The sequence below is a fragment of the Lotus japonicus genome, chromosome 2 (assembly GCF_012489685.1).
Source record: "Lotus japonicus ecotype B-129 chromosome 2, LjGifu_v1.2".
NCBI classification, from domain to species: Eukaryota; Viridiplantae; Streptophyta; class Magnoliopsida; order Fabales; family Fabaceae; genus Lotus; species Lotus japonicus.
The window spans coordinates 51,198,466-51,217,566 of record NC_080042.1 but is presented as its reverse complement, the minus strand read 5'-3'; the positions used below and the strand labels follow the sequence as shown (position 1 = coordinate 51,217,566).

Sequence of the window (19,101 nt, the reverse complement as noted above, 5' to 3'; positions counted from 1 at the left end):
TCTTTGGACCAGGTTAGTTTTTTGGCCCAAAAAAAGAAGGAAAAAGGGCAAAATTGAAAAAAAGGGGACAAGGTGAGGGTGAGTGAAACAGGGTTGTGGACGGTTGAGATGCAGGCGGTGGGTGAAGCGTGGGTGAATGCGGCTGGTTGAAAATTCCATCGCTGCCGCTGCAACTTGCTGTGACGAATGGATTGCTGAAACCTGAGCAGAGACAGAGCAACCCTTTACCCTTCTGTATCAGTATCAAACCCACAAGATTTCCTGCAATTTTACCCCACCAAATTTGCTGCAATTCCCACACCCAGTTTCCGGCACACTGAAAGAAAGCTTAATTCCATAAACCAGAGGCGGTGTGTGTGTGAAGAGTGGGTGAGTGAGTGGGATTTGGGAGTGGAAATTGTGGAAAAAAAAATTGAGAGTGAAGGAGTGAGGTGCCGTGAGCGAGTCAGGAGTGGGTGAGAGAGTGGAATTCAGAGAATGGTAAAGGCTTGTGGTGTGTGAAGAAGTGAGACTGTGGGAAGGTTTGTGTATTGTTTGTGAGATTGAGAAGAGAATTAGAGAAAGTGAAGCATGTGTGGTGGGCGGTTTGTTGAGTTAAATTGAATTGATTTGAGATTGAAAATTGTGGAGGCTATGGAAATTGTGATTTGGCACTTGGCAGGCATGCATATGCTTTCTATTTGGAAATTGTGATTTGGCAGGCATGCATTAATGCATTATGTGATGCTTATAAAAGAAAAAAATTAATGCATTATGTTATGCAGATGCTTTTCTAATGCATTATGTTATGCATATGCTTTTCTAAAACGCATTTCTCAATTAATGCATTGTGTATTGATTACCCCGGCACTATGTGTTTTGTGTATTAACTAGTATATAGGCCCGTGCTATGCACGGTGTTTCATATCTGGTAATTTTTATTTTGTTTTTTGTCTCCTGAATTAAATCTTTGATAACATCATGTTAACAAATGCACATGCCTAAGTCAATTATATGCAGGCATAAGTCAATTATATGCAGGCATACGTTGGTTACCAGGAAGTTTGCAATAAAAAAAAATAATCCTAATGGATTATACATCAGATGGAAGCTTGTTACCATACATATATATGGATACATCATACATAAGTGGCAACGAAATAAAGGCAAATGCTGTTACACTTGATATGGGTGGATAATAACATCCACCAGTTTGATATCTTCGGTTGAAAAAAGAAGAGATACCACTTGTCCAGTATGTATAGAATGCAGTTCACAGAAGAGTTTCCAACCTCTACCGATCTTAGCGTAGTTGAATCGTTCTGGTGCAAGTATGCTACATAACACTTGAATGCCAGATGGCCCTCTTAGAATCCAGTGGAAAACATCAGAGTTACGAAGGTAGTAAGCAATGTGCTTAGGAACATTCTGCATATGAAACCAAGGATAGATATTAGATATTCAAAATAATTATATGACTTTAAGAATGGAACCTACAATTTAAAACATTACCAACTGGCTTCCTTTTGACTGGCTTTCCGTAAGTTGCACTGTGAAATAACATGGATAAAATCTCCATTCTGGCACATTTGTTACAATGGGCTCTAACATAGGGGGATACTCTAAGTGTTTGGATCGAGGCCCTCTGTGGTAGTCTATCTCTTGTGAATTTCTACCGTAAACAAATAGATCGAACATAGACCCTCCTTTATATCTCAAAATACACCATCTCACCCCCTCCAATCCATAAAAATGACGGATTTCAAACCACCCAGTTGAAATTTGTGGCTTAACAGGACACTTAATAAATTGGACAGAATGCCTATTACCAACAGGGTCAAATAACAACCACCTGTTACTAAGTTCAACATCAAACCTTGTTGCGAAAAATTCTGCCACAGAAGCAGTCATCTGCAACTTAAAATATTTTTGAATATTTAATAAGTTGGTGATATATATGATATGGATATGAACATTAGATGATCAAACAAACCTCGTAAGGACGACTGACAACAGCAAATGCAGACTCATACGCTTCAAAATTCGCCGACAGAATGTGGTCCATTGTTTAGGAAATGGGAGGGCAATCCAGCCAAAGTGTGGGATGTAGGGGGTATGGAGGGTATATATAGACTCACAACTGTGGACTTTTACAGCATAGTCCTATTATTGAGTTGATATTTAGTAAGAATGTAAGTAATGAATGTCTAACCAGTAGGTTGCATTTAAAGACCTTTTCTAAACTAATTCATATTACATGTCTAAACTGTCCTCTTTTAGCTTTATTTTCTCATTCTCCATTCTATCATTCTTATGATTCCCATTACACAATACTGTATCTATTAGATGGGCATAAAAATATATCAATTAACCAAATTCCACTATTTCCCTATTTAGCCGTTCAAACCACAATTAAATTAAAAAAAAAATAGCTACTTGGATTTACGTGTTACATTAGATCCGTCCAAAAAAAAAATTAGACTAATGGGATACGAAAATAAAATTAGTGTTTATATTGACTTAAAACTTAAACAACACCATATAGACAAAAAGGAGAACTTTTGCTCAAAAGACATGTACAATTATTTTGCTAGAAAAAGAAAAAAGGGAGCAAGAGTGTCAGATGCAGCATGCGTGATTCATGCATGCAGTGAAGAATTAATGGTATGAATAAAATCATAACTACTTTTGTAGGATATTAGTTCAAAACAAAGTCAACCATGTGGGAGATTTCAAATTAAATAATTGAAAGATACGTCCAATGGACTACAATACTATCCTGCTCATATATTATCAAAAACCTCAGTGTACACAACATTCTTAGTGAAGTTGGAAGTCGTTTGGTCTAACCTTAATGGAAATAATCCATATCAAAGGAATGGACGATATTACAATCTATCACATTGGGATAACGTGGACAACGTGGCGGTTGCAGACCTCACAGAAATACATCTTTTCATCTGGATAAACTTTTTTATTGCATTTACATGCAGTGTACCACCAGTCCATACCCTCTTCTACATAGCTGATAGTGGCATATACAATGCACACCGAATTCTGCAGGGTAAATGTAAAGATTCAACGATATGATTTTCGAACAATAATCCCTCACAAATTAAAGAATGATACCTCCTTCATGTCATGGACTTGCGCAATGGTCTTTCGAGGGGTTAAGATTAAGAAGTCCTCTTCATCTACAACCTTGCTTGAATCTTGAAGCTGACTTAGAGATTGCGATCCTGTATCATTACTTGCTGAAAACCTAATAACACAATGAAAAAAAATTATGTCACAATATTGTTACCCATAGTAAAAAAATCCGGATTTAATGAGTATACCTTTCCATGACAGCCACAGCTATGTCGACTGCGGGGTTAAACAACATTTTTGTAGCCCCATGCACATTTTGCAAAGACAAATTCCCTTGCCATGTCTTGACTTTGACAAATTGGAGAAGAATAACTACGTTCACCATTTCACCACCATTAAGGAACAGATTGAGATCTTCGACATAGGGTCCAAATAAGGCACACTCCATCTTGACCCTACATATATGGTAAGTGGTTTTACTTTTTAAATTATAATTAGTGTGTTAAATAGATATTTAAAGTATGTGTGATTAAGCCAAAAATACCCATAAGAGTCAATTTCAATGACATTCATCTTTGTTTTCTTTCCATGACTTTCAATCACCCTCTCAGTTCCAACAACAGTGAGGATTCCAATGACGTCTAAGATAATGAAACAAAGCACTTATTAATATAAATTATTTAACCCGATATGTCCTAAAATTTTTGGGAAATTAATTGTATTACTCTTACCAATTAAAAAATTTGTATCATAAGCGGTAGACATCACGTCAGCAAGAGGGACGAACGAATAAGGATCAACAGAAATGGGATTTTGGTTCATTGGGCGGACTTCAGTGTTAAACTGGAAATTAACTTTGTAGGGGTGTTTAGTTGGTTTGAACAACCCAGTATTGTCAGCAACCTCAAAATAGGACATGCTATAGACGTTTCCGTCAATAAGAGTCGTCTCAAATTTATACATGATTGTCTTCCTAATGATGACATGTATTTTATCCCCCTGCCAAATAGATTCAGTAATTATGGTTAAACACAAAAGATATTATTATGGTGCTTCAGTTCATGTTGCTTTTTTCAATTTTGTATATGGGCAACCAATATATAGTTGCAAATTCTTTTTTGCCTTGTGTCAAGTAACGGTGCAATAATCTCTGTACTGCCAAACATTACAGATGGACTTGGACACATGTGTGGAGGGTATCTTCTTTACATAGAAATGAAACGAATTACTTTTCTTTCAAAAAAAAATGTCAAAGCCAAAAAAAATATGTCAAAGCTAAATTACCTTGGCATCCATTACAACCATTTCCAGAGATAATGGTAATTTGGAATTAGTATAGCCCTGGCTATACCAGATGCGTATGATCTTGACCAGCATCCTCCATGTCTCCTTCCCAGGTCGAAGATTAATCACATCATCGAATTGAGAAGCCATGATAGCAACTAAGTTGTTAATTGGAAAACAGATGGTTGGTGGAGAACTGATATGTGGAAGCAAGTGTATTTATAGAGAGGTATGTGGAACATGGATGATGGGAATAAGGAATTTTTTAAGCAGAATAATTAAAGGTGAGTTATTAGGGGACAAACTTAGCACCTGTACCATGCCTCATGTATCTCAGTGAGTCAGACATAATATTGATGATTGAGTTGAAATTCCAATTTCAATTTGAGCGGGATACTTGTAAATCAAAGCAAGTGGGAATGGTATATAAAGGACCAATATAAAGGACCAAAAATAGTGAATCTCCGTAGCACTGACACGTGGACAAAGGGACTTGAGAAGGGGCGCGGTGCAGACACGTATGCAATGGGTTCTTTTGAAGGGCTCCTGCATTGTATAGTAGGGGGATTCCCAAGGCTGGCTATTGATCCCTCCATTGGTGCAACACCTCAAGTACTTCTATTGTATTGTATTTTCTTATCTTCTTTGACGCGTCTTTTTCTTATTTTGTATTGTCTAACGAAATGAAACCAAAATTAGCTATACTTTTGTTGGTAAAATTATGAGTCTTTTTTATTTCGGTTTATAACTATTTATATATTGTGGCGTGTGTATTTACGGTTTTAAAATGGAAATTGTTAAACACACCTCCTGACATCTAATCCACCCCACCTTTTAGGTGAGTGAACTACGCACTTATAAGTGCAAAAAGTTGTAGAATTAAATGTCAGAGTGCGTCTAACAATTACCTTTTAAAATTTGCCCAGGCTTCCCAAAATTTCTGGTTCCGCCACTGGATGAAACATTATTCTACTACTATGAGATTTGAGTTCTACATTGGAAGTATAAAATTTAATGTGTGGTTTACTATAAGTCTAGAAGACTTCAACTCTTCAACTACAACAGTTAGCTTTTGAGTTTTGAGTAAAAAGGAATCTCCCACGTAATTAAATGTGCAAATGATAGTTTTAGGATGAGTAAAAAGAAATCTCCCACTTCAAGTGGATGAGCCTTGCACACGACCATTTGTAGCCCAAACACCATATTAGCTCCAAGGATTGAAATCTTGTGTCTCCTCTCTCTCTCTCAACTTAACCACTCTTTTTAGAGGGATTTTCCCACTCTCCTTTGTGAGTCTTTATTCTTTAGTTTAGTTTTTACTTGTTTTTTCCTTACCTCTCTTCTCCCTATCAACGCCTGTCATCTGCTTCACTACCACCCTCCACCGGAGCTCTGACCGTGCTGCATGTGGGGTTCAAAGGGTGGTCCCTAGTCGTTTCATTATTGACAAAAATCGCTAAAACACAGTTGAACAACGAAGACTAGCCAATGAAATGAAATAACACAATTACCACAATGGTAGAGTTTCTCTACCCAGCGCAAAAAGTGTTGGAAGTTTTTTCTTTTTTTTTTGTTCAATAAAATAAGAGTGTTGTATTGTATTACCTGTTGAAATTGAACTCTGCATAGTTTTTTTCTAACGTGGAAACTCTGAATAGTAACTGTCTTGTATATTTTGATATCTTCGTATTTTATACCTGTTGGAATTTATGAGTATTTTTTTTATCAAGCAAGCCTGATTTTTTTGTGTGTTGTATTGTATTACTTTGATTAGGATTTGACAACTCTTGTTTGTAAGTCCTTAATGTAATCTCATCACAAAAAAAATAATAATCACTTTCTAGATCTCCCCTATCCAACTTTATGTCTCCCTTACTACTTGAGTTATCTTACAGGGACACTAGTGACTAGTGTTATTTTTCTGATTATCAAGAGAGAAAAAATTCTTATTTGAATTATTTTGAGTTTTTTTTTATTAAAAATAGGTTTTCTTTATTTTATAGAGAGAAAATATAATAAAATTTTTTGGTGAAAATAATTTAAAATCCAAAAATTTGTTTGAAAATGTAATCCATAGATTTTTTTTGGTACATTGGAAAGATCAATTGCACCCTTCAGGTATCGATCCTTGGACCTCCCCCATCCAATCTACATGTTCCCTAGCTTCAGAGATTACTTTTTTTTTTGTTACATGGAGGGGCAAGGCCCCGAAAGCGAAAACAAACGCTAGACCACAGGAATACTCAGAGAAGCTAGTGCTTCTTCCGCATCCTGAAACAAAAGATTACGACATTCCGCTAAGGGATGGGACAAGACTTGAGTGCCAAAACCAAAAACAAGCGTTGATTTAGCAAGACAGTCCGCCAAACAATTGGCCTCCCGCAGGACATGGTGAAACTTGACTTCCATCCGATGTGGAACTCCCCGATGAATGGCTCGAACTAGTTCCAAGTAAGGATTAATCAAATTACCAGTACCAGACGAATTCACTACTTCAATAGCCTCTGCTGAATCACATTCAATCACCACTCTCCTGAACCGATTGGAACTTAAGAGCTCTACCGCCGTGCGAATTGCCCATAGCTCCGCAAGTAAGGGGTTTGAAGTACCCAGACGACGACAAAAGCCTTCTATCCAACGGCCAGAGCTGTCACGAGCTACCCCGCCACACGCTGCTGCCCGACGTTGATCTTAATCCATCCCACTGCATGAAATAACCAGCTAGTGCTTTTCTCACTCGTAGGACCTGTGACAACATCAGCGGAAGCCAAACCATCATCATGGAAGCTCGACATAACCCAGCATTGTACCTGAGCACTATCCCACTGCACATGATTGAATATCACATCATACGCCATAAGCACCAAACGTTAATTGCAAAGCGCTTTGTCCAGGCATCCCTATCCCAACCTTGTAGGCCATCTCTCATATTCCTTAACAGCCAAGCTTGAAGTTCCATGGAGAAAAAATGGGACTCCCCACCAGTAGGTAGATTCGCGAGCCGAACGGGTTTAACCATTGGGCAATCGCGAAGAGCATGGATCACTGACTCGCTCAACGTTCCACAAAGAGGACAAAGATCGCTATCTGCCAAGTGATTATGCACCCGCTTCACGTTTACCATGAGGCCATTATTAAGTACCTTCCAGAGGAACATTTTAACGCATGGGGCTCCCTTCCATCGCCACAACAAGCACCACATTGGGTCTGGTCCTGTATCCTCAATATTTTCCGTCAATAACTCATAGGCTGAAGCGGTAGAATTGATACCTGATGTTGTCCTTCCCCAAACCGGAAGGCCAGGAGCAGAAGAGAGGCGACGGGGCAAGGATTCCATAATCTCCTGGAACACAATGTTGGGCATAAGCTCGACGAAGCCAGCAGTCTCCCAAGTGCCATTACTACCAAGAAACTCATCTACCACACGATTCAACGACCCTGGGGGAATGGGTTGAACCGCAACCTCCGCCAACAAGATACCCGACGCGAGCCAGCGATCTTGCTAGAACCGCACGACCTTACCATCGCCAATCTGCCAGCGGATGCCACAGGAGAAGGATTCCCATGTATTTCTAACACCATTCCAAATGGAAGACTCAGACGCTCGATGGCTAACAATAGACATGACATTATTTCCACAGCCATACTTATGACGGAGAACATGAACCCAGAGTTCATTCGGTGCATGGATAAGAAATAGCCTTGTTGAACTCATGCAAACGCTTCAAACCAAGGCCACCCTCCATCTTTGGTGAACAAAGCTTATCTCACGCTACATGGCTATAACTTCCGCCTCCCACATCAGCCCCCCAAATAAAATGTCTCTGGTCCTGAGGTTAGGAATTTATTTTGGAAGTTTTGAAATTTATTATGAGATGTCAGTTTGAAATTTAGTTTTTTTTTTGTTATAGTAGGAAAGAAAGTTTTAAATTTAGTTTATAAACATATAATGTTGTTTTTTATTGAAAAATTAGGAGATAAAGGTGAAAAATTAGATGAGAGATTATTTTGAATTATATTTAGAGATAATAGCCGTAGATATTCTCTAAAAGATAATTACATTTTTTTGAATAATTATTAGTAGATAATTGATAGTAGTATTTTTGAATATTTGATCTTGAGATAACTATCACATCTGCTAAAATCAAATGGGGAGATTATGAGCTGAATAATTTCGTGGTTTTTAAAGTAATTAGGACGTGATAATTTATTTTAAAATTGATTCATTATTTGTTAATTTAAATGTCAAAACTATCCCTTAATTGTTTAGTTTTGGGTGTGATTCCGTTTAGAGGGTATGATTTTAGTCTGAATATTAGTGATTTTTTTTGAACGTAGTGATTTTTTTTGAACGGTAGTGATTTTATTTAAAGATAAGAAAATTGAGTTTAGTTGATAATAACTAATAAGTGATAAGATAATAAAATTCTTGAATATATTTTGTTTACAACTCAGCATGCATAGTAGCACTAGCACATGCCAAAAACAAAACCCAACATTCTTGTCGTCTTTCTTTCGTACACCTCAGAAGCACTTGTGTTCAGAAGATGACAATGAATGATGTTGTTGTCCCCTTTTCTTGGTTCCGATGAAAGTTTCTTCCTTGGAGTTTTGATGTCTCTAATCATCACCCAACCTCGAAATTCCGAACTGGGTGTCCTTCATTTTTCCCTTTCCTTCATTGTTGCGTGCGTGTAAAGTTGGTGATCTTCTTCATTGTTGACTCAAGTTTCATCATCACTTGCAATTCTGAGTTTCTGGGTCTCCCTGAAGTGGATCTCTACTCACAGTTTTGATACACACTGCTCCCTTTGTAAATTTTTGAATCCCCTTGTGATATGTGTGTGCATCTATTGTTGGACTTGAATCATCTGTTATAGCAAGGAAGTTACAGTTGTTCATTTCCTCTAGTTTCTTTGTTGATCACTGTGGTTTTGGCTCAATTTTAGTTACTGAATTGTATATAACTGCATAGGTCTATATCTCATTTAGTTCACCTACCACTACATGCTATTTTTATTTTCTGCAAACAACAATTGCAAATCTGCTAGACTGTTACTACATTGAAAATTATCATTAGGTCCTTTACTAACTGTAAATTCTCTTTTTTTTTTTTTTATGAGAAAGAGAATAGTATTGTGCCATTCAAGCTTAAATTTCCAATTTTGGTGTTCATATATTGCCCTAAGGAAATTTGTGCAAAACCTATATTGGTTTTCAGCCTACTTAGCCTGCATATGCTTTAGGCACACCACAGAACACCATGTCAATTCTGTGTGGCATTCCTCTTGTTGAATGTGTATATTGTCTGGCTTGTGCTCGATGGGCTTGGAAAAGATGTCTTCACACTGCAGGCCATGACAGTGAGACTTGGGGCTTTGCAACATCAGAAGAATTTGAGCCTATCCCTCGCCTATGTCGCTATATTTTGTCTGTGTATGAAGATGATCTTCACCAACCTCTTTGGGCTCCTCCTTGTGGCTATGGAATTAACCCTGATTGGTTGATACACAAAAAGACATACAGAGATACCTCTGGGCGGGCTCCACCCTATATGCTGTATCTTGATCATGGTCATGCTGATATTGTCCTTGCCTTTAGGGGTCTAAATTTGGCAAAGGAGAGTGACTATGCAGTTTTATTGGACAATAGATTAGGGAAGAGAAAGTTTGATGGGGGGTATGTTCACAATGGGTTGTTGAAGGCTGCTGGATGGGTTTTGGATGCTGAATGTGAAGTCTTGAGGGAGTTGGTAGAGAAGCATCCGAACTACACTCTCACTTTTGTTGGTCATTCCCTTGGATCTGGTGTAGCGGCTATGTTGAGCATGGTGGTGGTGCAGAATAGTGATAGGCTGGGAAATATTGAGAGGAAGAGGGTCAGATGCTATGCCATTGCACCTGCTAGGTGCATGTCGCTGAATTTGGCAGTCAGATATGCAGATGTCATCAACTCCGTCGTGCTGCAGGCAAGTTATGAATTCTTATTTGATTTTATTTGGTGGGTTGAAGAACCCTGTGTAAACTCTTGATTAATTACTTACAAAATCTGAACACCTAAAGAATATATAAAATAACTGTGGTGCTAATAATCAATTATTGGACTATGCATCCAATTTGTTCTATAAACCAAACTCAACAATTGCAGCCCAATAAATAGAAGTCTAATACTGTGCACATCCTTTTGATTAAAGCATTTGTTGGCAAGAAATAGAATTGACTCCTGTCTACGTTTATATGAAGTTCATGTCTTATGTATGAAGACTGCAGAGTTCTGCAAACCGAAGTGCAATTTTGAATCTATCAATTTCTTATTTGAATGGTTCTGGTTGTTTGATATACGTACAGACGGGATACGGGAATGAAAATGAATATAGTCCCAATCCATTAGCCTTTAAATACAATCTATAGCAGACATGGTTTTGCTCTTTTGGAGAATCTGTTGTCTATTAGTTAGAGACTGAAAGCGAGACCTCTGTACAGATGATTTTCTGTTGACTAAACGGTGACTTACACCTTCAGGTTTTGTAGTGTAACCATTCAGTTTGCTTAACCTGTGGGGACAGTTCGGTGGTAGTTGTTTCTTCTGTATTTTGAAACCTACTGTATCCGTAATGCTAGCTTTCAGTTAGAGAGATGAACTCACTCATTAAAATATTAAGAACGAAATAACTTATGGGGAGCTTGCAATGTGTATTAGTTTATTAGTCTGTTAAACAATGGACAAATATTTGCATAAAATCTGTTTCACATGGAAATATGTTAAGATAAAATAAAATTTAGCCTAGTAGCCTTAAGCATAGGTAGCATCACAAATCTTATTATGTTTTCTTGTATTTGATGTGACCGCTCTTTACCTTGATCAGGATGACTTCTTACCAAGGACAGCCACTCCATTGGAAGATATATTCAAATCTCTTTTCTGGTATGTCTTAAGGACCTTCACGACTGTTGCTTTGTTACTAACAATACAAGGTTGGAGAATGTTTAGCATGCTCAAATAAGTGCTGCATGTTCAACCACCTTATTGCCACTTGAAGTTTCGACATGATTTAGAATGAATAGCTAACCTTGTGGATGTTAATGCTTTTCAGTTTCACCAATAGCATAACTAATGAGACAGTATACTTGTAAAGGAAAATACTTCATTAATAACCGACACATTTTATGATAAGATGATGTCAGAGATGAGTGAAAATCACTGTTTGTGTTATTTCAGTCTTTTCATGGAGAAGATAATTAATATGAACTTTTTTATTTATATTGGTAGTTTGCCATGCCTATTATGTTTGAGGTGCATGAGGGATACATGTATACCAGAGGAGAAGATGATTAGGGATCCAAGGAGACTCTATGCACCTGGTCGCCTTTATCACATTGTTGAGAGAAAACCTTTTAGGTATGGCCAACGAAACGAAACAGAGCTTCTGCCTTATGCTGAACTCAAACTGTGTTTTTGCAAGTCATACAGTTTGGATTCAGCTATATTCATTTTAACAGTCTGGCATATGTCAATTCTCTTATTTATTGCATGATAAAATTATGTTAATATATATATATATATATATATATATATATATACACACACACACACACGCAGAATGGGGAGGTTTCCCCCAGTTGTGAGGACAGCAGTGCCAGTCGATGGAAGGTTTGAGCATATAGTCCTTTCTTGTAATGCCACATCTGATCATGCCATCATTTGGATTGAGAAAGAAGCCCAGAGGGCTTTTGATGTAAGTCTGTGAGCCTTCTAAATGTTTCTTGTGTTTCTTGGACTAAGTGCATGTTTGGATATGCAATGAAAAACCATGGTGAAGCCAAAATCATGATGGACAAAAGCAACTTCCCTTGACTTTTGCGATTTTCCACCATGATTTTGGCCTCACCGTGTCTAAACATGCACTAATTGTAGTCTCTTTGTCCCTCTTTCTCTGTGATTAACATAATTTAGCAGGGCTGTGAATGCACTTACATGTTCTTTTTTGGTCCCGTACACCGGTTTACTTAACAGTTAACACCCTTCTGTTTTTTAATGATTGGAAAACCTGTGTCTGAATGATGAGGAATCTGTAATTTGATAGATAATAACAATTTGTATTTCTCTACTATGTGATGTCCCTCCCTCATGGAGTAGCAAGAATTACAAAGAGCTCTTGATATTTTTCCCCTTCTTACTTGGAACACCAAGAACTCTTCCTTGATTGATCTGTTTTAATTTTCCTTTCTCAGAAAAAAAATTCAGAAACAGAAAATAACAAAAAGTGTTTGTATTTGAATGGAAGGTGTACATACTCCTATAGTTTCGAAAATGCATATAAATTTCCATAAAAATGCTTTGGCATGCTATTCAACCCTTTGTGTTTCTATCAACTGCAGTTGATGCTGGAGAAAGATCATACCATGGAAATCCCTGCAAAGCAAAAAATGGAGCGTCAGGAAACACTAACTAGACACAATCATGAATATAAAGCAGCGCTACAAAGGGCTGTAACATTAGATGTTCCACACGCTTATACACCACCATCACAGTATGGCACTTTTGATGAGGAAGGAGACGAGAGCTCAAAAAGATCACAGGGCGAGCCTTCTTTTGATTCAACTAATAGAAGCACAGTGGATGAAAGCTGGGATGAATTGATTGAGCGTCATTTTGATAAAGATGATGAGCATGGCAGCATGGTGCTGAAGAAAGAATGATTCAACAAGCCATTTTAGCATGCATGAGAATAATATTTATATAATGAAAAGCAAAATTTGTTCATTCTTTCATGAATTTTTTTGTCTCTTGTTGTGGCTCAAAGCTAGAACTTGAACGAAGATTAATTTGTTGGCGGAAATAAATTGCAAAGGCATAATGCAGCAAGCATCTGATGTTTCACATTGAGCTTCTAAGCAGACAGCAATCATCTGTGCAAAAACATTTGGTGATGTTCTAAAGCATTCTGCAAGCTGCTGTAACGTGTTGTAGTCATCCAAAGTCCAAACTGATTGTTTTGTATATTATTTTTTATATAATATAATTTTTTTAGCAAAATGGGCTAAGATTTGATGAGTTGATCCATTTATGGGAGATGTTACATCCAACTCCCAAAACACCCCACACCCCATTTTGAAATTGCATATAACTTGCTATATATTTTTCTCTTCATAAAACACTTATCTTACTCATGCATCTTAAGCTTTTGGGTCTCACTGCACTAAAGTGTCTCCCTTTTAGAGAGTAAAGTAAGTGAGAACAAAAATTGATTTGAGTCTTTTATTAACTTTTGAAAGTATCTAATCATTATTAATGATATTGATGACTTGCTTGGCTCTCTAAAGTACACACGAGAGATGACTCAGTTTATAACGCAAGCTGATTATGCATGAAGAGCTTTGAGTTTTGATCCTTGCACAATACACCCTAGGGAGGGATGGTGAGTCTTAATTGTGACAAAATCTCAAATCTAGAATAGTCGGTATCCGAAGAGTGACAAAGTACCGGGTGGTTTTTAAAAAAAAACTAAATGAATAATAACAGTTTTTCAATCAACTAAAATCAGATATAAATATTATTAACATATTTTCAAGATAAAATTAAAATATTATATTTTATGTAATTTTTTATAATTCACCAAAGACTCTGCAATGTACAGATATTTCTTAATTCAGTAATTAAACAGCGAGGTTAGGTATGTCATCTTAAAAATATACAAAATAAGTTCAACTCAAAACGCTGAATCAAAGCCGCAGACATTGACAAACCGCACTACCATCCATTTGTGCGCAATGTCAGTTTCAAGCTTGAGGAGGTGTCTTCCAAATCCAACTTTTCTTCTTTCCTTTTCATCCTTTCACTCTCATACTTCTTTGCCCCCTTCTACTCACAATGTTGATGATTCTGTGTCTTTGTTCCACCGCTTGCTCCAAATGCGTCATACTCCATCAATCATCGAATTTGGTAAGGTTCTAACATCCCTCATGAAGGCGAAGCATTACTCCACCGCCATATCCCTTTCTCACCAAATGGAATTTAGGGGAATCATGCCTGACATCTTTACTCTCAACATCTTAATCAACTGTTACTGCCACCTAGGTCAAATCTCTTTTGCCTTTTCTGTTTTGGCCAAGATTCTCAAGAGGGGTTATAAGCCAAATACAATCACCTTCAATACCCTCATTAAAGGTCTCTGTCTTAATGGCCAGGTTAAGAGAGCACTGCAATTTCATGACAAACTACTAGCACAAGGAATTCAATTGAACCAAGTCAGTTATGGGACCTTGATCAATGGGTTGTGTAAAATGGGTGAAACAAGAGCTGCCTTGCGGTTGCTGAGACAGATTGAAGGGAAATTAGTTCAGCCTAATGTGGTCATGTACAACACCATCATTGATAGCCTCTGTAAAGATAAACTTGTAAGTGAAGCTTGCGATTTATATTCGGAAATGGTACTCAAGAGAATTTCTCCTGATGCTGTCACTTACAATGCTCTAATTTATGGCTTTTGCATTGTGGGTCAATTGAAAGAAGCAGTTGGTTTGCTAAATGAAATGGTGTTGAAAAACATCAACCCAAATGTTTATACCTTTAATATACTAGTTGATGGGTTATGTAAGGAAGGAAAGGTGAAAGAGGCTAAAAATATGTTAGCTGTGATGATGAAAGAAGGTGTAAAGCCTGGTATTTTCACTTACAATTCTATCATGGATGGGTATTGCCTAGTTAAAAAAGTGAACAAGGCTAAAGATGAATTCAACTCTATGAGCCAAAGGGGAGTCGCTCCTGATATTTGGAGCTACAGTATCATGATTAATGGATGCTGTAAGAGTAGTATGGTGCATGAAGCTCTGGATCTCTTTGAGGAAATGCATTCCAAAAATCTGATTCCTGATACAGTAACTTACAGCTGCCTTATTGATGGTCTGTGCAAAGTAGGGAGAATATCTTGTGCTTGGGAGCTTGTTGGTAAAATGCACGACAGAGATCAACAGGCTGATATAATCACTTACAATTCTTTATTAGATGCTCTATGCAAGAATCATCATGTTGACAAGGCAATTACATTACTTGAGAGAGTTAAAGACAAGGGCGTTCAACCAGATATGTACACATACAATATAATTATTGATGGACTATGCAAAAGTGGAAGACTAAAGGATGCACAAGAGGTTTTTCAGGAGCTTTTGATTAAAGGCTATCAGCTAAATGTTGTGACATATAATATAATGATCAATGGGCTTTGTATAGAGAGTTTGTCCGATGAAGCACTGGCCTTGCAATCAAAAATGGAAGACAATGGCTGTGTTTCTGATGCTGTAACTTATGAAACAATTATTCGGGTTCTCTTTAGAAAAAATGAGAATGATAAAGCACAGAAACTTCTTCATGAGATGATTGCTAGAGGTCTGCTTAAGATTGAAGTCAAGTGAGGTGCTTTCCAGTTAGACTTTGTTATTTTGAATTTTCATGATGAACATCTAGTTTTTTTCAATTATATTTTAAATTTGAATCTTATTTTTTACAAATTGTTAGATGTATGATTAGTTGATTAGTTGTTGCAGTTGTTTCTGTTTAGTCTTCAGTTATACTTACTGTTATGATTGTTATGATGAGTTGGCATATGCTGCTAAGGTAGTATGCTTTTAGCTTTCTGCTATAATGAGCTAGCATATGTTATTTAGTTGTGTTGAGCTCAATAGGTAGTTATTCTAGTAGCTTTCAGCTGAAGCTAATCAATCTATAAATGTATCCCTTCTTTGTATTTTCCATTCAAGAAATGAATGATACATTTCAGTTGTTTTCCCTAGTTTTCTATCTACATTACTTTTCTAACATGGCATCAAGAGCTTCTTGACCCATATCCATGGCTTCCAATCCAACACAATCAGTGCCTTCTCAGGTGACTTTTCCGCCACTGTTCGGAAGACAATGGCTGTGTTCCTGATGAAGCACTAGCCTTGTAATCCAAAAATGGAAGACAATGGCTGTGTTGCTGATGCTATAACTTATGAAACAATTATCCGTGCTCTCTTTGGAAAAAACGAGAATGATAAGGCACAAAATCTTCTTCGTGAAATGATTGCTAGAGGTTTGTTGTAAGATTAAAACCAAGTGAGATGCTTTTTAGTTACACGTTATTTGAAATTTCATGATGAATATCCAGTCGTTTTCAATTATATTTTGAATTTGATTTGTATTTTTTATAAATTATGTATTAGAGTACATCACATACCGTGTAGTAGAAGCTACTATTAAGTAGCTGCTGACTGTGTATACAGTCAGCTTTAGAGTTAGTTATGCTAGCTGTCAAATTTAGTTTTGCATAGCTGTCATGCTGAGTTGTTATAACTGAATTTGTTAAGTTTGTTAAGATTGGTTAGCTTGATTGACAAGCTAGTTCACTATATAAACTGTATTCACTCTTGTATTCAGTAACTTCTCAAATCAATGAGAATGAGATTCATAGAATAGAGTTTTCAACATTATGTAAGTCGCATTTAAGAGATATGACTTACCTAATCTTTAATTTGTTTAGAAAAATATGAAAAGTGGCTATGCACATGAGTTGAGATTTATATCACTGGAATCTAAGACAACATACATCAAAAGAAGCTTATCTTATTTATGTGTGGGCTAATGAAATATATGTTAAAGGTATAATATGCGCTAGAGTATTTTTCATTTTCTTAAAATTTTTATTTGGCTGGTATACCTTCCCGCAAGCAATTGTTGGTGCTCTTATTTTACTTTCATGTATGACTTAATTTTCTTCGTGGTGTTGGTACATATTTTACTATGACTTAAATAATTTGAGTATTCCTTTGGTGCATATTGGCTGAGATTGTTAGTTCACTTGCAAGCTTCTCTGTTCCAAGGAAGGTGAGATATAAATGTTCGAATGTTGATATACACCGTAATTTCATCGCAGGATGTTGTACTTCCATTGTTTACAGCTGCAATGGCACTTCCCCAATCTATTCGAGGATATTTGGGTGTTCTTTACACTGCTGCAGCTAGATATGCCCCCTTTTCTTTTTAAGTCCTTTCTTCAAATGGGGCATCAAGGTTCTCTTAAGGCCACATAACTTCTTAGACCTTTCTTGGAAATACTTGATGGTTTGGAACTGAAAGACCCTTTCCTAAGGAATTGCATTGACTGACCTGCGGCCATTCTTGCTCTCCGGGGTGTAAAATAACGGTATACTTACTCCCCGCGCAGATGATAAATGCATCGTTAATGAAACAGTGCTGGTTGAAGTATTAGTATACAAATTCAGTGTTACTTTATAGTGTATTCTATTTGTGTCTAAACAATTTTTTCCTCCAACTCTTCAGCTTTACATGTTTGCAGAATGGTACAAACTTGGATCCTGTCTTGAGTACTAGCTTTCTGGAACTGCAGCTATTGTTGATGCTCTTGTAGGAGGAGAGAAGTTGCGCGGACAGATTTCTCTTCATAGTCATGTCGAGAAGATCGTTATCATAGATAATGACTTTACCTTGAAGATATGATGGTATTCATGAAAGTTGCTTTGCCTAAATGGTATCTCTTTAAGTATAAAACCTTCATTTTTTTAATGATGAGCAGATAATTGATCAAATAATCACATTCTTATACTCATGTTATGAAACTGTATCAACTACTGTAATGATGGCTGTCAAGTATCTCCATGATAATTATGGACTTCTTGAAGAAGTCAGGGTGACTCAATGTTTAACTAATATCAAATATGTTTACTTCTTCTAGCAAGTTGAAGGAAATTAAAGGTGCAAGATGCCAACTTTAATTTCGAAGAAACTTGTGCATGCAGGTTTCAAGTTTAATTACAGTCTTTAGGGAATGTTCTAAGATGCAATTCAATGTTGCAAGGAAAGGGGATATCTTTAACCTCTCATGTCTTGCAGCATTGTCACTTAAGCAAGTCACAAAAGCAGAAGAAGGGGTTGTGGTTTATCTAGATGGCTGTGATTTGGTCAATCTGGACCCTGAGAAATCATGTAATATTTAGAGGCTCTGGTTGTGATATAGAAGGGATAAATGAAACGGTAAAAGTGAAATCTTGGAAATGGTTATCGGCTAAAAGTCAGAATTTTGGGAGCTCTATCTATGAATGGTTCTGTAACCCATTTATTTGCATTGAAGCACTGTAATAAAGTTCTGTACGCTCCTTGCAATGCTATTAGTCTAACTAGCATATAGAATAGTGGCTATTTTTGTCTGAGAAGGTCAAACTCGAAGGGCTTGGGAGTGCAGAATGTCTCCCTAAGCTGCATCTGATCTGATCTTATTTGAATTAGTGCCTGTGTGTATTGCTTCTGCTTGAGATGTTTGACTCGTCCCTGCCATGATTTGGGAAATTAAGAAGCCTCGTGGATAGCTTAATAAGGAGACAAGGAACCTTTAATTTACTGTGGCTAGAAGTTTGGATGGGGAGTGTTGTGCTTGGCTTCAACTTGCTGTGTCATCTAAAATGGCTTTTGCTGGTAGTAGTGACCAGTTCCTATGGCTATACATTTGGGTCTGTTGGGTAGATTTAGTCTTCATTAAGTCATTAACTATGTAACTCTTAATTTATTCTCTGCAAATTTGGTTCACTTTGTTTGTATTGCATTGAAGTACTACGTCCATTCAATAAATTTTGGCTTTATAGAAAAAAAGGTTAAAATTCAAATTCACCTTCAATTAAGCAAGTATTTGCCCTTTTTTCTCTCTTCATATCATACTTTTATAAGACATGTACATGATAAATGAAAATTTAGTTTAAA

The 19,101-nt window shown here is 36.9% G+C and overlaps 3 protein-coding genes across 10 annotated transcripts; 2 read left to right on the top strand and 1 right to left on the bottom strand.

The window, feature by feature from the left end:
* Positions 1-979: 979 nt before the first annotated feature.
* On the bottom strand, positions 980-4,872 carry LOC130738246 (uncharacterized). 3 transcript variants are annotated; one of them, XR_009019292.1, is made up of 9 exons: positions 4,354-4,872; positions 3,801-4,068; positions 3,614-3,710; positions 3,318-3,524; positions 3,109-3,241; positions 2,830-3,036; positions 1,973-2,142; positions 1,492-1,890; positions 981-1,407 (listed from the first exon to the last, which is right to left on the bottom strand). XR_009019292.1 is itself a non-coding variant. In XM_057590185.1 (7 exons), the coding sequence occupies exons 1-6, from the start codon at positions 4,501-4,503 to the stop codon at positions 2,878-2,880; spliced, it is 1,014 nt and encodes a 337-aa protein (XP_057446168.1). In that variant the 5' UTR covers positions 4,504-4,872; the 3' UTR covers positions 980-2,142; positions 2,830-2,877. The 3 variants fall into 3 exon arrangements, 1 of the variants encoding a protein (XP_057446168.1); XR_009019291.1 differs by having other exon boundaries at positions 1,492-2,142; XM_057590185.1 differs by having other exon boundaries at positions 980-2,142.
* A 3,953-nt stretch (positions 4,873-8,825) lies between these two features.
* Positions 8,826-13,389, top strand: LOC130738245 (uncharacterized). The gene is made up of 5 exons (XM_057590184.1): positions 8,826-10,321; positions 11,219-11,277; positions 11,623-11,751; positions 11,953-12,088; positions 12,732-13,389. The coding sequence occupies exons 1-5, from the start codon at positions 9,617-9,619 to the stop codon at positions 13,050-13,052; spliced, it is 1,350 nt and encodes a 449-aa protein (XP_057446167.1). The 5' UTR covers positions 8,826-9,616; the 3' UTR covers positions 13,053-13,389.
* Positions 13,390-14,077: 688 nt separating this feature from the next.
* On the top strand, positions 14,078-18,941 carry LOC130738243 (pentatricopeptide repeat-containing protein At1g62930, chloroplastic-like). 6 transcript variants are annotated; one of them, XR_009019288.1, is made up of 3 exons: positions 14,078-15,760; positions 17,264-17,533; positions 17,687-18,941. XR_009019288.1 is itself a non-coding variant. In XM_057590182.1 (2 exons), the coding sequence occupies exons 1-2, from the start codon at positions 14,124-14,126 to the stop codon at positions 17,418-17,420; spliced, it is 1,794 nt and encodes a 597-aa protein (XP_057446165.1). In that variant the 5' UTR covers positions 14,078-14,123; the 3' UTR covers positions 17,421-18,941. The 6 variants fall into 6 exon arrangements, 2 of the variants coding, with proteins under 2 accessions (XP_057446165.1, XP_057446166.1); XR_009019287.1 differs by having other exon boundaries at positions 17,671-18,941; XR_009019290.1 differs by having other exon boundaries at positions 17,264-17,849; positions 18,147-18,941.
* Positions 18,942-19,101: the final 160 nt, after the last annotated feature.

What these genes read in the sequence shown, in the direction of transcription:
- LOC130738246 (XM_057590185.1), bottom strand. Translation starts at nt 4,503, where the DNA reads ATGGCTTCTCAATTCGATGATGTGATTAATCTTCGACCTGGGAAGGAG. An exon ending in TGGTTGTAATGGATGCCAAG is followed by an intron (nt 4,069 to 4,353) that starts GTAATTTAGCTT and finishes TCTATTTGGCAG; the next exon opens with GGGGATAAAATACATGTCAT. An exon ending in GCTGTGGCTGTCATGGAAAG is followed by an intron (nt 3,242 to 3,317) that starts GTATACTCATTA and finishes TTGTGTTATTAG; the next exon opens with GTTTTCAGCAAGTAATGATA.
- LOC130738245 (XM_057590184.1), top strand. Translation starts at nt 9,617, where the DNA reads ATGTCAATTCTGTGTGGCATTCCTCTTGTTGAATGTGTATATTGTCTG. An exon ending in ATATTCAAATCTCTTTTCTG is followed by an intron (nt 11,278 to 11,622) that starts GTATGTCTTAAG and finishes TTATATTGGTAG; the next exon opens with TTTGCCATGCCTATTATGTT. An exon ending in GTTGAGAGAAAACCTTTTAG is followed by an intron (nt 11,752 to 11,952) that starts GTATGGCCAACG and finishes ACACACACGCAG; the next exon opens with AATGGGGAGGTTTCCCCCAG.
- LOC130738243 (XM_057590182.1), top strand. Translation starts at nt 14,124, where the DNA reads ATGTCAGTTTCAAGCTTGAGGAGGTGTCTTCCAAATCCAACTTTTCTT. An exon ending in CTGCTTAAGATTGAAGTCAA is followed by an intron (nt 15,761 to 17,263) that starts GTGAGGTGCTTT and finishes ATTTCATCGCAG; the next exon opens with GATGTTGTACTTCCATTGTT.